The sequence below is a fragment of the Rhagoletis pomonella genome, unplaced genomic scaffold (assembly GCF_013731165.1).
Source record: "Rhagoletis pomonella isolate Grant_MI unplaced genomic scaffold, Rhpom_1.0 Rhpom_scaffold_00006, whole genome shotgun sequence".
NCBI classification, from domain to species: Eukaryota; Metazoa; Arthropoda; class Insecta; order Diptera; family Tephritidae; genus Rhagoletis; species Rhagoletis pomonella.
Window position 1 is genome coordinate 23,019,390 of NW_023458560.1, and position 12,566 is coordinate 23,031,955.

A 12,566-nucleotide genomic window follows, 5' to 3' on the forward strand; every position below is an offset into this window, starting at 1 on the left:
AAAAAAAAGATTATGAAAAACGCTTATGCCTTATCTACAACGGCTTACTCACCACAAAAATTACCAATCGCGTCGATTGTTAACCTCCGGAATACTACATGTTGCTTTCTGCGGGCACTTCAATACCACCAAAACAGCGATTTCTTTAAAGTTCCTTAGAAGAGGACACACATTTGTTCCTAGCAAGCAATTTTGGCTTGTTTGCCACCATAAAACACACTCCAACTAATTGAGCAACTTCCTAGGCGAGTTGGATAGTATATACGGTACACGGTGGGTCAGCGATGTGATGTCCACGACAAGCTTCAGCTACTTCAAAAACATCTTCTTATACGCACTCGAACCTGTAGCTCGTTTCTGTAACAATTCTCTACCAAGGCGAATTGAGATATGAATTCGCCGCCCTGTTCTCTACTGCTAATTAGTAGGTGAGAGTGACGGATTTTCTCTACCAGTAGAGAAATAATCGGTAGAGAAAAGTTACAGAAACGGGCTACTGATATACAAAACAAACCTTTGTTCTTCGTATAAAGCTGCTCCTCATGCCGCTCCCTTCTTATAAAATATCATCTGCTATTCGAAAGTGGCGTAAAATTTTTGTGCAACAACAACAAGACACACAACACAAATTTGTTGAGTAGATAGAGAAAATTCTTTTTTATTTTAAATTATTTTTTCTATTTTGGTGGTGTATCTAAACCTAAATTCATGAGTCATGTATCTAAACGCCTTATAAGTGTGTATCTGGACACAGGGTTTCGACGAAATTTAATAATATAAAATCATATCCACAATCAAGGCACATAAATACAGGTAGAAGCCAAAATGACGTTGCTCTCATGAGAACCAAACCTTTAAACTTCAACTTGTTTTTCTTTTATTTCCTATATTTCGTTACGCTTTGAATGTCATATCGTTGTTTTTTTTTTTTGAATGTTCGTTAATAACAAATTTTAATTAACATTTGAATTTTTGTAGTGTTGTGCAGTTTATACTTAATGTATGTGTTAAAAATGCAACACCGAAGCGTTGTTTTTTATGTGGTGTTAAATATGAAGCAGATACCATTTAACGTGCCTCAATGTCCTTCGCGTAAAGAGCGTTGCGAAAGCAGCTCTGGGCCAGAGCTGCAGCGAAATGCCTTGCTGTGCGTTAAACATTTTAAAGCAGCAGATTTCATAAATGCACCGGGAGGTACAGGAAAGGCACGTTTGATGCCAAGTGCTGTTCCTATGACCCTTATGCCGGAAAGTCCCCCCAACAACACTGCAACTCATAAATTAAAAACATAAAACCACATACAAATTAAGAAATTTTAACTAAAGAAAAATAAATAAATAGAAACAAAATTTCAAATTTACTCAAAAACGTCAACCAGCGAAATGTATTTTTTTATTTTTCCTTACACACGCTCATTTTTATTTTTACTCTCCCGAAAACTTTGACTTTTGTAGGTTTGATCATGATAAAAACATAGCAAGGTATAACCGTTCTCTCAATTTGTCGGCCATGATTTTTTTTTGAAGTTTGCCAACATTTTAAAATCATATAAAAGTGAAAATAAAACATTGAAATTGTTCGAAATTGTTGTTGCTTGAGATTGAAAATGAAAATGTGTGTGTGAGTTTGTGAGTAAATTTAAAAATTAAATTGTTTGGAAACGTCAAGAATCTTAAAAGTGACTCTCAGCGGTTCTACCTTACTATATTTTTATCATGGGTTTGATGTCAATTTGGCTTCTACCTGTTTTTATTGTACCATGTCCACAATCGCCATAAAATTCCAATTACGAAAATGACATTCCTTTTTTCATAAAAATCAAAAAATTAAAACGTAAGGCGTTGGCGGAAATAAGAAAAAAATTGAAATAAATTATTAAGAATATAAATTTTTTCGGTATGTCGTCAGAGTGGTGCACTTGTTATGGATAAATACCCGTTGAAAACCAGTGTAGATGCGTAGCACCTCCTCCCGAATGTATATGTGAAGAAACTCCAAAAAAGACACCAAGCGAGGAGGATACGAGGCGTATCGAAGTAGGTGAAACCAGTTATGGACGTGTATTTGGAGTTTCGGGACCTGGTAAATGTTCATTTATCGCTTAAAATATATGTATGTATGAACAATGGAGTATTTCCCCCTTGTTTTTGCTTACATTTCCTTAGTCGTTACCGCTGAGAATATGTCCGGTTCAGCCATGTACGAATTGGTACGTGTCGGTTACTTTGAACTTGTGGGTGAAATTATACGGCTTGAAGGTGAAATGGCTACAATACAGGTGTATGAAGAAACTTCAGGTATTACAGTTGGTGATCCTGTGCTAAAAACGGGTAAACCGCTCTCGGTGGAATTGGGACCCGGTATAATGGGCAGCATCTTTGACGGCATACAACGCCCGCTGCGAAGCATAAACGAACTCACCAAATCTATTTACATTCCTAAGGGTGTAAATGTTAAAAGTTTATCGCGTGATATATCCTGGCAATTTGAGCCAGCAAAAAAGATTGTCGCAGGATCGCATTTAACTGGCGGTGATATTTATGGCACAGTACAAGAGAACACATTAGTAAATCATAAGATACTATTGAATCCACGTGCAAGAGGTACTGTGAAGTATATAGCGCCCGCCGGTCAGTACACGGTTGATGATATTGTACTCGAGACTGAGTTTGATGGTGTTGTGACTAAGCACAGCATGTTGCAAGTTTGGCCAGTACGTCAACCACGGCCTGTTATAGAAAAGCTGCCTTGCAATCACCCATTGCTGACCGGACAACGTGTGCTGGATTCACTTTTTCCCTGTGCCTTGGGCGGAACAACTGCCATTCCGGGTGCGTTTGGTTGTGGAAAAACCGTTATATCACAGGTAAATGTTTTAGCTATATAAAGGTAAACTATCTCAGGGAAAAGGTAAATTTGCTGCTTGACAAGGCATCGTTTAATTCGAAAATCTTGTAAACATAAAAAGTATGTATTTACGAGAGTGTTCGATCATTCGCCTTTTTTAAAAACCGGTTTTCGGGTTAATCGAAAAAATTGCAAAAAAAAAATTAAGAAAAAACCGGATAAAACGGTTTTATTTCACATAGTTTTCTTACAGTGAAAATTCACAAGTTAGTATAAAGTCATGACCAAAAATTACAATAAAACAGGGATGGTAATCATTATGAGTAAAATAATTGAAATCAACATTTAATCATTACTTAATGATATTTAAATATTTTTTCATTTAAAAACAATAATAATTATAATTAAGTTTTTATTTTTCGTTCAACGGAAATTATTATTATTTATTTTTATTTTTTGTTCACAAATACTGATTATGTTGTGATTTTTATTTTTTCGCTCGAGATACAAATTATTAGTGAGTTTTGTTTTTCCACTTAAAAATAATGATTGTTTATAAAATCGAAAAGGCCGTACAGACGCAATCTACTGAATTGACCTGAACATTATGGGACTTAATCCTTTTATTACGGTGTCGCCACCTCTGAAAAGGATACGTCGGAAATCACGCTGTTATAGCTTTTGAGTTTTTTTTAATGATTATTATTCTTAAGTGAGAAAATAAAACTCAAGTTTACAAAAAAAAAAGTTTCTGCATATTGAACCAAACCTCTATATCCCTATGTTATTCGACGCGCTGAATGCGAATCCGAGTTCGAGTTCATTTGAAGGTCAAGTAGGGAAAAAAACATTGAATAGATATTAAAAAAAACGGTGGCAACCGGTTCGGAAAAACTGAGTCAATCACGCTGGTATTTACCTGCACATACAAAGAATTTTCGAGGTGAAGCGTTCTCCAACTTATCCTAATGTTTAAGTATATAATTATAAAATATTCTGCAATGTGCTTAGCCTCGCTCTTGTAAGAGCTGGGAACTCGAAGAGAAGGTGTTAAAATGTCTTCCTTTGGGCGCGGATACTTACAGCTGCGGCAGAACCTGTTGAAAGGTATGCCGATCCTTTTAGCCCAATCACCCACGAAGCGGTGTCTTGTGGAGACAGCCGTGAATTGGTAGGTATTTTTCTTGCTCATTCCTAGGACAGCCTTGGTTTTAAGAGGGCCGTAGGTATTCCAGATCGGGCTAGTAATTCTCGAAGATCCTTTAAAACCGCAACTCTGCATAACTTTCGAATGGTAAATTTTGTTATTTTCCGGCTTTTTATTTCCCTAAGCGAGACGCCAATACAGAGCTACACCTCGCTAGTTCATCCATTATTTCATTACCGTTTATGACTCTGATGTCCCGAGACCCGTGTTAGACTGATTTCGAATCGAACAGAAATTGAGACCAAACCTCCTCTCGCCTCTTACAGTCCTCAACAAATGGCGACCCAAAAGCTCGCAAACGCTTCTGCCTGGAATATGTTTACGTGGTCCGATGGGCGAAATAATAGCTTCAGATTGTTCACATTGCTTTAAAATAATCTTAGATCCAATTGTAAGGACACCCATTCCCTCAAAGCACTAAGAATTTTATTTTCGGTCCCTGGCTCAGACTATTGGCGTGTAGATCGAGTGCACAAACATTGGCTTCAATATCCCAACTATTACCTATGCTTGCTTGCTCCTCAGTGCTGAGCCTCCAACTAAAGTTGGAATAAAGACAAAATCTAAGATATGTACACCTTTGAGGAAGATCCAGCGGTGTCCACTTGAATTTAGGTTGCGTGTGATTGGGCAATTTTGTCTTATTTGTACATACATAACTCGCTTCAGGCTATTTTGCTTCGAATTCACATTGGCCGAATATAGCACAAGAATCGACTTTCTTTAGGGTGTACTCCATAATTTCGCTTATAACCGAAGTAAATTGGCCGATGCTAGTATGGTTACATCGTCGGCATAAGCCACCACGTATAGAATCTGTACTGAAATTATTAAAGGCGTCCTCAATATTTATAAAGGAAGGATGCATAGTTAACTGTATGAGGTAGAGCGAGTTCCCATTCGTGGGAACCACTTCATGAAGGACGAGTATTCGTCGATTTTCCTTTTACCTCTTGTTCATAATATGCAGAACTAATGGCATCTCAAACGCCTTGTGTACAATTGTTGCGACCACGTTTTCTCGCTTTAGGAATAAAAAACACTTAAATTATCCTCCAGCTAAGCTGGGCGTGATTCAGTTTTAGGCGACCTCTAAAAATTGGTATCAAAATCGGAAAAACCACCTTAAAGGCTTCCTGAAGCATAACAGGTAATAGTTGCGTTTCAGATGCTTCACGATTTGCAGGTTTTACAGGATTTGCAGGAACAACTGTTTTCTCCGTTACACCTGGAACGGCTTCCTGTAAAAATCTGCAAATCGTGAAGCATCTGGAGCGCAACTAATATTACCCGAGTTAATTTGTAAAGAATTTTCTTCTTAACTTTTAAACAAAAAGTTATTTATTCAGAGAATTGCGTAAAGCGCAGCAACCTTAGAAACATCTCGTAAGTTTTTCAATTCTGAAAACCCTTGTGATCTCAGCAACTTTTAAGCAGAGTTAGAGTGAACTCCCTTCGCCTTTCCAGGCTTTATCCAAATACTCCAATTCTGATGTCATTATTTATGTCGGCTGTGGTGAGCGCGGTAACGAGATGGCTGAAGTATTGCGTGATTTCCCCGCATTGTCTGTTGAAATTGATGGTGTTACCGAGTCCATCATGAAGCGTACCGCTTTGGTCGCCAACACCTCCAACATGCCTGTCGCTGCTCGTGAAGCTTCTATTTACACTGGTATCACACTGTCTGAATACTTCCGTGATATGGGTTACAATGTATCTATGATGGCTGATTCCACCTCCCGTTGGGCTGAGGCTCTGCGTGAAATTTCAGGTCGTTTAGCTGAAATGCCTGCCGATTCTGGCTACCCAGCCTACTTGGGTGCACGACTGGCCTCCTTTTACGAGCGTGCTGGTCGCGTAAAAACTTTGGGTAATCCCGAGCGTGAAGGTTCCGTTTCCATTGTCGGTGCTGTATCGCCACCTGGTGGTGATTTCTCAGATCCTGTCACCTCAGCTACACTCAGTATTGTGCAAGTGTTTTGGGGCTTAGATAAGAAATTAGCGCAACGTAAACATTTTCCCTCTGTCAACTGGTTGATTTCGTATTCAAAGTATATGCGCGCACTGGATGAATATTACGAGGAAAATTTCCCAGGATTTGTTGCTCTGCGCATAAAAGTACGGGAAATACTGCAAGAAGAAGAGGATCTCTCAGAAATTGTGCAGCTAGTAGGAAAAGCGTCACTAGCCGAAACGGATAAATTGACGCTGGAGGTGGCAAAGCTGCTTAAAGACGATTTTATGCAACAAAATTCCTATTCGTCGTATAATCATTATTGTCCTTTCTACAAGACTGTGGGCATGCTCAAGAATATAATAACTTTCTACGACTTATCACGCAATGCTATCGAATCAACAACAACAGGAGAGAATCGTGTTACATGGAATGAGATACGCCAAGAAATGGGAAATATACTGTACGAGTTGTCATCGATGAAATTCAAGGTGAGTACGAATTACATTAAAGTAAAGGAGATATAATGGACGATGTATTTTCTTTCCTTGTTAGGACCCACAAAAAGAGGGAGAACGAAGAATCAAGAGTGGTTATAAAAGACTGAATGATGAAATGCAGTATGCATTCAGTCGCCTGTTGGAATAAATTATTTTGGTAATCGTTGTTGTTATTTTTTTTTAATGCATAATGCCTTATCTGTTATTTTGAAGTAACCGTTTAGTAGAATATAATAGAGAGTCGGAATAAAAAATCTGTATCCTAAATTTAGTATTAAATTCGTGGTAGCTTGCTAAAAGTTCGGAGGACGCACAAGCTGGAATGACAACAACTTTCGCAGAGGATTTGACCATTGACTGTGATAAAAAGTGACAAAGCCCCGTTTGGTGCAGCATCGATAAAAACCGGAGGGGGTTATCATAGTCGCAGCAGTTCAGGAAACCAAACTCCATTTCGATTCAAGCCCCCAGAGTCAGAACGAGTACAAAGTTTTCCGAAGAGACTCCACGTTTCGCACCATCAATGAAGATGCTCCTACCAGGATCGTGGGTGACCTTTACAGCTCAAAAAAAACAATGTCGCCCTTACTTACAGACGGCGATTAATTTTACATCTGAAGGGAACAAACTCTGCCGCTGTATGCTAAAGCACACAAGCTCCGCATACGAGACACATGAATATGGTGTACTCAAGAGAGGCAAATGCAGCTGTCATATAAGGCGTTAAGACCGAACGGAATATTCATGCAGATTCTGAAAAAGCTAGGACGTGTCACTGACCAATTTGATGACAGCAGAAGATCATTCTCAAGTCAGGAAAGAAGGCGGACGCAAGAGAATTGCATTACATGTCGTTCCGTTCCTTGTATGTGTGATGGAATTTTTGGATCATTGAACGGTATGTAAAATGTATCGTACGGAATGCTTCGCGTGAATGGTGGTTCAAATACGATATTTATATCATTCAAATTGATCATTTCCGTATAACTTGTGCAATTAAAGTTTATATCTGGTTTTTTATAAACTCTAAGTTCCATTGGCTCGTCAACATCGGTTCGATAGCGTAGAATTTTCTTGATGGCACAGTCGCGCTTTTCTTTGCTGTCATCAAACAACATTGATAACAAGATATTTTCCGAATGCGCATAATATGAATTATCTTTAATTACTTGATTGACAAATTTGCGTAAACGAGGTTCTAGAAATCGTGAGCAACCAATGAACTTGAAAAATAATGCACTGCCGTACACGGCAGAGCTGTAATACTTGATATTAGGTTTGTTCGTCGAGCAAAAAATTTGTACGAATTTGTAGGAATTATCACGATTTTTGCCCAAATCGCGTTCGTGCAGACCAAAAAATTATCCAACACTCAAAAATTGTGAGAGCAAAGTGACAGTTCTCTTGGAGAGAAGTTGCAAATTCTTGCTGGAAAAAATTTTGCCAGCAAGAATTTGCAAACACGAAAAACATGTGGTTGTGGCGCATGGTTGCATTTTTGTCTACAATAATTTGAATAAATTAGTTCGTTAAATTTAAAAATTTATACACACGAGCGATTTTTTTATGAAAAAAGGAAGTAAATAATTGTTGATATAATTACTTTAGTTAATTCCAATGATTTGAACTTAATTCGGCTGAAAAAAATGGTATTCGCAATCGGAATGCAATTGCAACCAGAGTCGATTTAAGAAACCCGACAGCTAGTACGATGAAGAAATTGAAATGTATGTTAAAGAAAGTCAGAACAACAAGAAATATACATGTATATCCTGTTTTTGGCCATCCGAAAGAATTTTAAAAATTCTATAAAATTTTTTTATGTTTGAAATGCAACCGTGGACGCCAGCTGGCAGCGAAACTTGCAAATTCCTGCAAATTTGCGTTCGTGCAGAAATTTGCAAGTTTCTCAACATGAGAGAGAATTTGAGAGAATTTTTTCTTACTCTCTAATATTTTGAGTGTTGGATAATTCTTGCTGGATTTTCGACGAACAAACCTATTGAAGTACATTGGCACATAACATTTAATTATAAATTCAACCAGAATTCTTAAATTTGCATCTGGATTTTCCGTTGTCACATATAATCGCAATAATCTAGCGGCCTTGGTGAGCCACCGAGAATGTACAATTTTCCCTGGTTTGATGTTAGCCAGATCCACCGGAACCACGCCGCTAGAAATTGCATGGGCCATGTCGTATAAGTACTTCGAATCGGTGGAAAATTCAATTTTTTCTGGAGCAGGGGGCATATTTTGCAACTCAATTTTCTGGAAGCCGTCCACCACCTGAAAATATATAATAATAAAATAATTAAAAATGGTTGACAATTATAATAAATGAGTGATAGCAATAACTTACCGGAAGAGTTTCACAAGTTTCGATGAACTCTTTGAGGCGTTCGTGAACCCAGCCATTGTGTTCATTGTACACAATGAACCCAGCCGCATGCACATGGAGCTGCCTTCAAATCGCATTTACATGTTCCAATGTAAAAAATTGTTTCCAGACATTTTACATACTCTGTAAATTGTTGGGTGTTGTTTCTTCTCTTGATTTGCTCTTGATACTTGTCAAACAATTTATTCAATTTATTAAATACACTTTTTTCAGTATTATTTCCATACCAAGTTTTTCCCAAATTCCAATCAACTTATCTTGTACTTGAATAGTGAATGATTTATGGGAAAACTTTTTTTGTTCTGTTTTAGCACGTTCGCTTAAGTAAAAATAATATCTCAAGATATCCAGATGGGTTGGTAAATTAAGATCAGTTAAATCAGTAGACACACCAAAAACAGTAACATCATGCTTGGGTATATGACTCATTGGGTTTTCGATAGTTGTTGATGTAGTTGCTTCATCTTGCGGTGTAGAGGATGGTGGATTCATTGTAAACTTTTTGATTTGGAATGGTCACTTCACTTATTATTTTTTTTGAAATATTTTTTTATCTGAAACTAGCGAAAACCCGCCCGTTCCGCTGGTCGTCTTTAAAAAAATCTAGATTAATTCATTAAATTAAGCCGAAAAATACTGTGTGTTTTTTATAAAAATTCTCGCGCATGAATAGTAATGAAAGAAGTTTTGAATAGTAGTAGCAATTAAAAAACGTTTGATGTGATTTACTTTATTACTTTTTTTATTGTAATGCTCTTTGGTATACAATATTCTTCGTTTTTCCATGCGTTATTGAATAAATGAACAATACCGATGGCTTACCAACTCTTGAGCATGAAACATAAAGTTGGCCATGAGAAAAACATGGGTATTCTAAATCAATACCACAAATTGATAAAGTTTGGCCTTGTGACTTATTGATAGTAATCGCGAATGCAAGGCGAACAGGAAATTGAAGACGTTTGAATTCAAACGGCATATCCGATGGTATCATTGGTATTCGCGGTATTAAAACGTCTTCACCAGAGTATTTTCCATTCAAAATTGTTGCTTCAATGACGTTATTCATCAATCTCTTAACTGTTAATCGAGTGCCATTACATAGTCGTGGCTGATTTATGTTTCTCAACATAATAATCGGTGCTCCTATTTTCAAGTTTAGCATGTGTGGCGGTAATCCAGGTCGTTTCCTATCAAATAGATGCAAAATATTCTAAATATTTACTCAAATGGTTGTTTTTATCAGAAAACAATTTTAAAAACGTGGTTTTCTCTGGAGAAAAAATACTCACTTGTTGTTTGCTTGAAAATCAGATCAGAAAGAAAGTTTGAGCGCGTCGTTGTTCCGTTCTGCATTTGCATAGATGCGCTCCCCTTTACACATAAACCACAACATCAATCGTATGATACATACACTTCGTCGTGTACGAAAAAGCGGAGAAGGAGAAGAGAACTGTTCTATTCCCCTTCGCTTTAACCCAGCTATGTGTTCAGGTGCAAATGACTTTTTGCGTGAAGTCTGATATAAAATAAGTTCTATTTACTCTTCTTAAATTTATATAAACTTTTCCAAGCGAAGTAAAAAAACTGACATATATTTGCTTCAACCGTATATTTGTGAGTACACAGGTAATACGTAAATATATGAATGATATAGGTAATATCTCATATTAGCATAACCTTTCTGCAAAAAATTAAGGAAACGATCACCAATCACGCCGGTAATGATACAATGAATTTTTCACTATAACTGACTTCAGATTAACGTTTATATAATAAGCGTATATGTAACATTTTAAAATTTTTTTAGAATTTTTAGTTTTATTTTTAATATTAAGTGGTCTTCCTCTTCCTCTTCCTCTTTCTCTTTCTCTTCCTCTTCCTCTTTCTCTTCCTCTTCCTGTAGCTATTCCTTTTCCTCTTCCATCTCCAGCTCCATCTCCTTTCTTTATCCCGGAAACGGGCAGTAAAAATTACTTCACTTAAAAGCTTTCATCAACAGCTTCCATCTGATACCCATATTGTACAAACACATCCAAGGGTACCTTGGTCCACCTTTTCGCCTATATCTCGAGACCCTGGTCACTCAGAGATCTAAAAAATACTCTGTATTAAAGCACTCATCAGTAGCTTTGATTTGATACCCACAATGTAAAAACACATCCTAGGGTTACCCGGGTCCTCGTGCAGCGCCACCTGGTGGCGAGTGGAATCAATAAGCATATTATACTAACCTTCTCCGTGGAAAAATATATATATATACCAAATTTCATAATAATCGGCCCAGACACACACGGCCAAAATGTATTCAATTCTAATGAATGATATGTGCGGTACAAAAAATACCTGCGGCAAATAGCAAAAACACACTCACTTAACCGACGCACCGCGCACACATGCGTTATCGGATTTCAACCAAACTTCACAGAAACCTTTGGCAAAGCAACACCAACAATGTGTAAAACTTTCATTGTGTTCCTTACACGCGTTGCTGAGATTACCACGGACAAACGCACACTTTTTTTCGGCTTAATTTTTATATATATAGATTAGCACTTCACACTTTGAGTTCTTCACAACGACTTAATGCATTCACAAAAACTGTTGCGTTATATATGGTCTACGAGACGAGGTAATAAGAATGAAATGGTAATTTCAATTCTACCTGCTGTGTCTTGTGGTGGCTTAAAAAAAACAACACAAGCAATTTTACGATCTGCAATTGTGTCACAGTGATACCTTCATTGTTTAAAAGGGTTGCGGTGCATTCCAGTGATACCTTAATTGTTAAAATGGTTGCAAAAAACGCGCATTTCTTAAAAAGGTGCCTTAAAATACCCACAAAAAGGGTTGTAAAAACAACCTTCATTTCTTAAGTAGGTGCTATAAAAAAACTACACAAGTAAGTTTACGACATGCAGCTGTGTCTTAAAAAACGCACACAAGCAATTTTCCGATTTGCAATTGTGTCACAGTGATACCTTCATTTTTTAAAACGGTTGAATAAAAAACCCACACAACTATGTTTACGACATGCAAATGCATCACAGTGATGCCTTGGTTTTCAAAGGGTTGTAAAAACGCTAATTTCTAATAATTTTTTTTAATTTCTTTTCTATTACTAAGTTAAATTCATTTTTTCATTTACATATGTTCTGACTAAATAAAGAGAAAAATAAACTCCAAAAAGAAAAAACATAGGCATTTCGCTGATTTTTTCATGTAAAGTGCAAAACCGGCGATTATTTGAAATGTTTGTATGGTGAACCCCCAGGGGGGTTCCAGGGGGTGTGCCACTGGCATCGGTGGGTCGGGTCTCCAAAGTTAGTGGGGGTCGGTCATACATTTGGACTCGATTGGAGCACTCTAAATGGGTCAAAGTGGGATTTTTCAAAATTTGCCCCTACCCAAAAGTTCGACCCAAATTGGGGGACATCAGAATTCGTTTTAGAGGTATGGTTCCTTCGGCAAAGTTTCTTATTTTGATCCCTAGAATATGATTTTCACAGAGCAATGGGCGATTTTTTTGCCTCCCCACAAATCGACCCGGCCTAGTATGTATATACCAAAAAGGCCCAGAGGCCTTCATACCGATTTGTACTTGGTGATTTTTACCAACCAAAAATTTAATTTCACACTATTGTGAGTACAGCACAT

General features: G+C 37.4%; 1 protein-coding gene across 1 annotated transcript; it reads left to right on the forward strand.

Moving 5' to 3' along the window:
* The first annotated feature begins 2,173 nt into the window (after window positions 1–2,173).
* On the forward strand, window positions 2,174–7,052 carry LOC118740506 (V-type proton ATPase catalytic subunit A-like). Its single transcript, XM_036472064.1, has 3 exons — window positions 2,174–2,866; window positions 5,522–6,499; window positions 6,564–7,052. Exons 1-3 carry the CDS (start codon window positions 2,183–2,185, stop codon window positions 6,654–6,656), a joined length of 1,755 nt encoding a protein of 584 aa, XP_036327957.1. The 5' UTR covers window positions 2,174–2,182; the 3' UTR covers window positions 6,657–7,052.
* Window positions 7,053–12,566: the final 5,514 nt, after the last annotated feature.

Coding starts and splice junctions, on each gene's coding strand:
- LOC118740506 (XM_036472064.1), top strand. CDS start 2,183: ATGTCCGGTTCAGCCATGTACGAATTGGTACGTGTCGGTTACTTTGAA. Junction 2,867..5,521: donor GAAAAACCGTTATATCACAG/GTAAATGTTTTA, acceptor TCGCCTTTCCAG/GCTTTATCCAAATACTCCAA. Junction 6,500..6,563: donor TGTCATCGATGAAATTCAAG/GTGAGTACGAAT, acceptor TTTCCTTGTTAG/GACCCACAAAAAGAGGGAGA.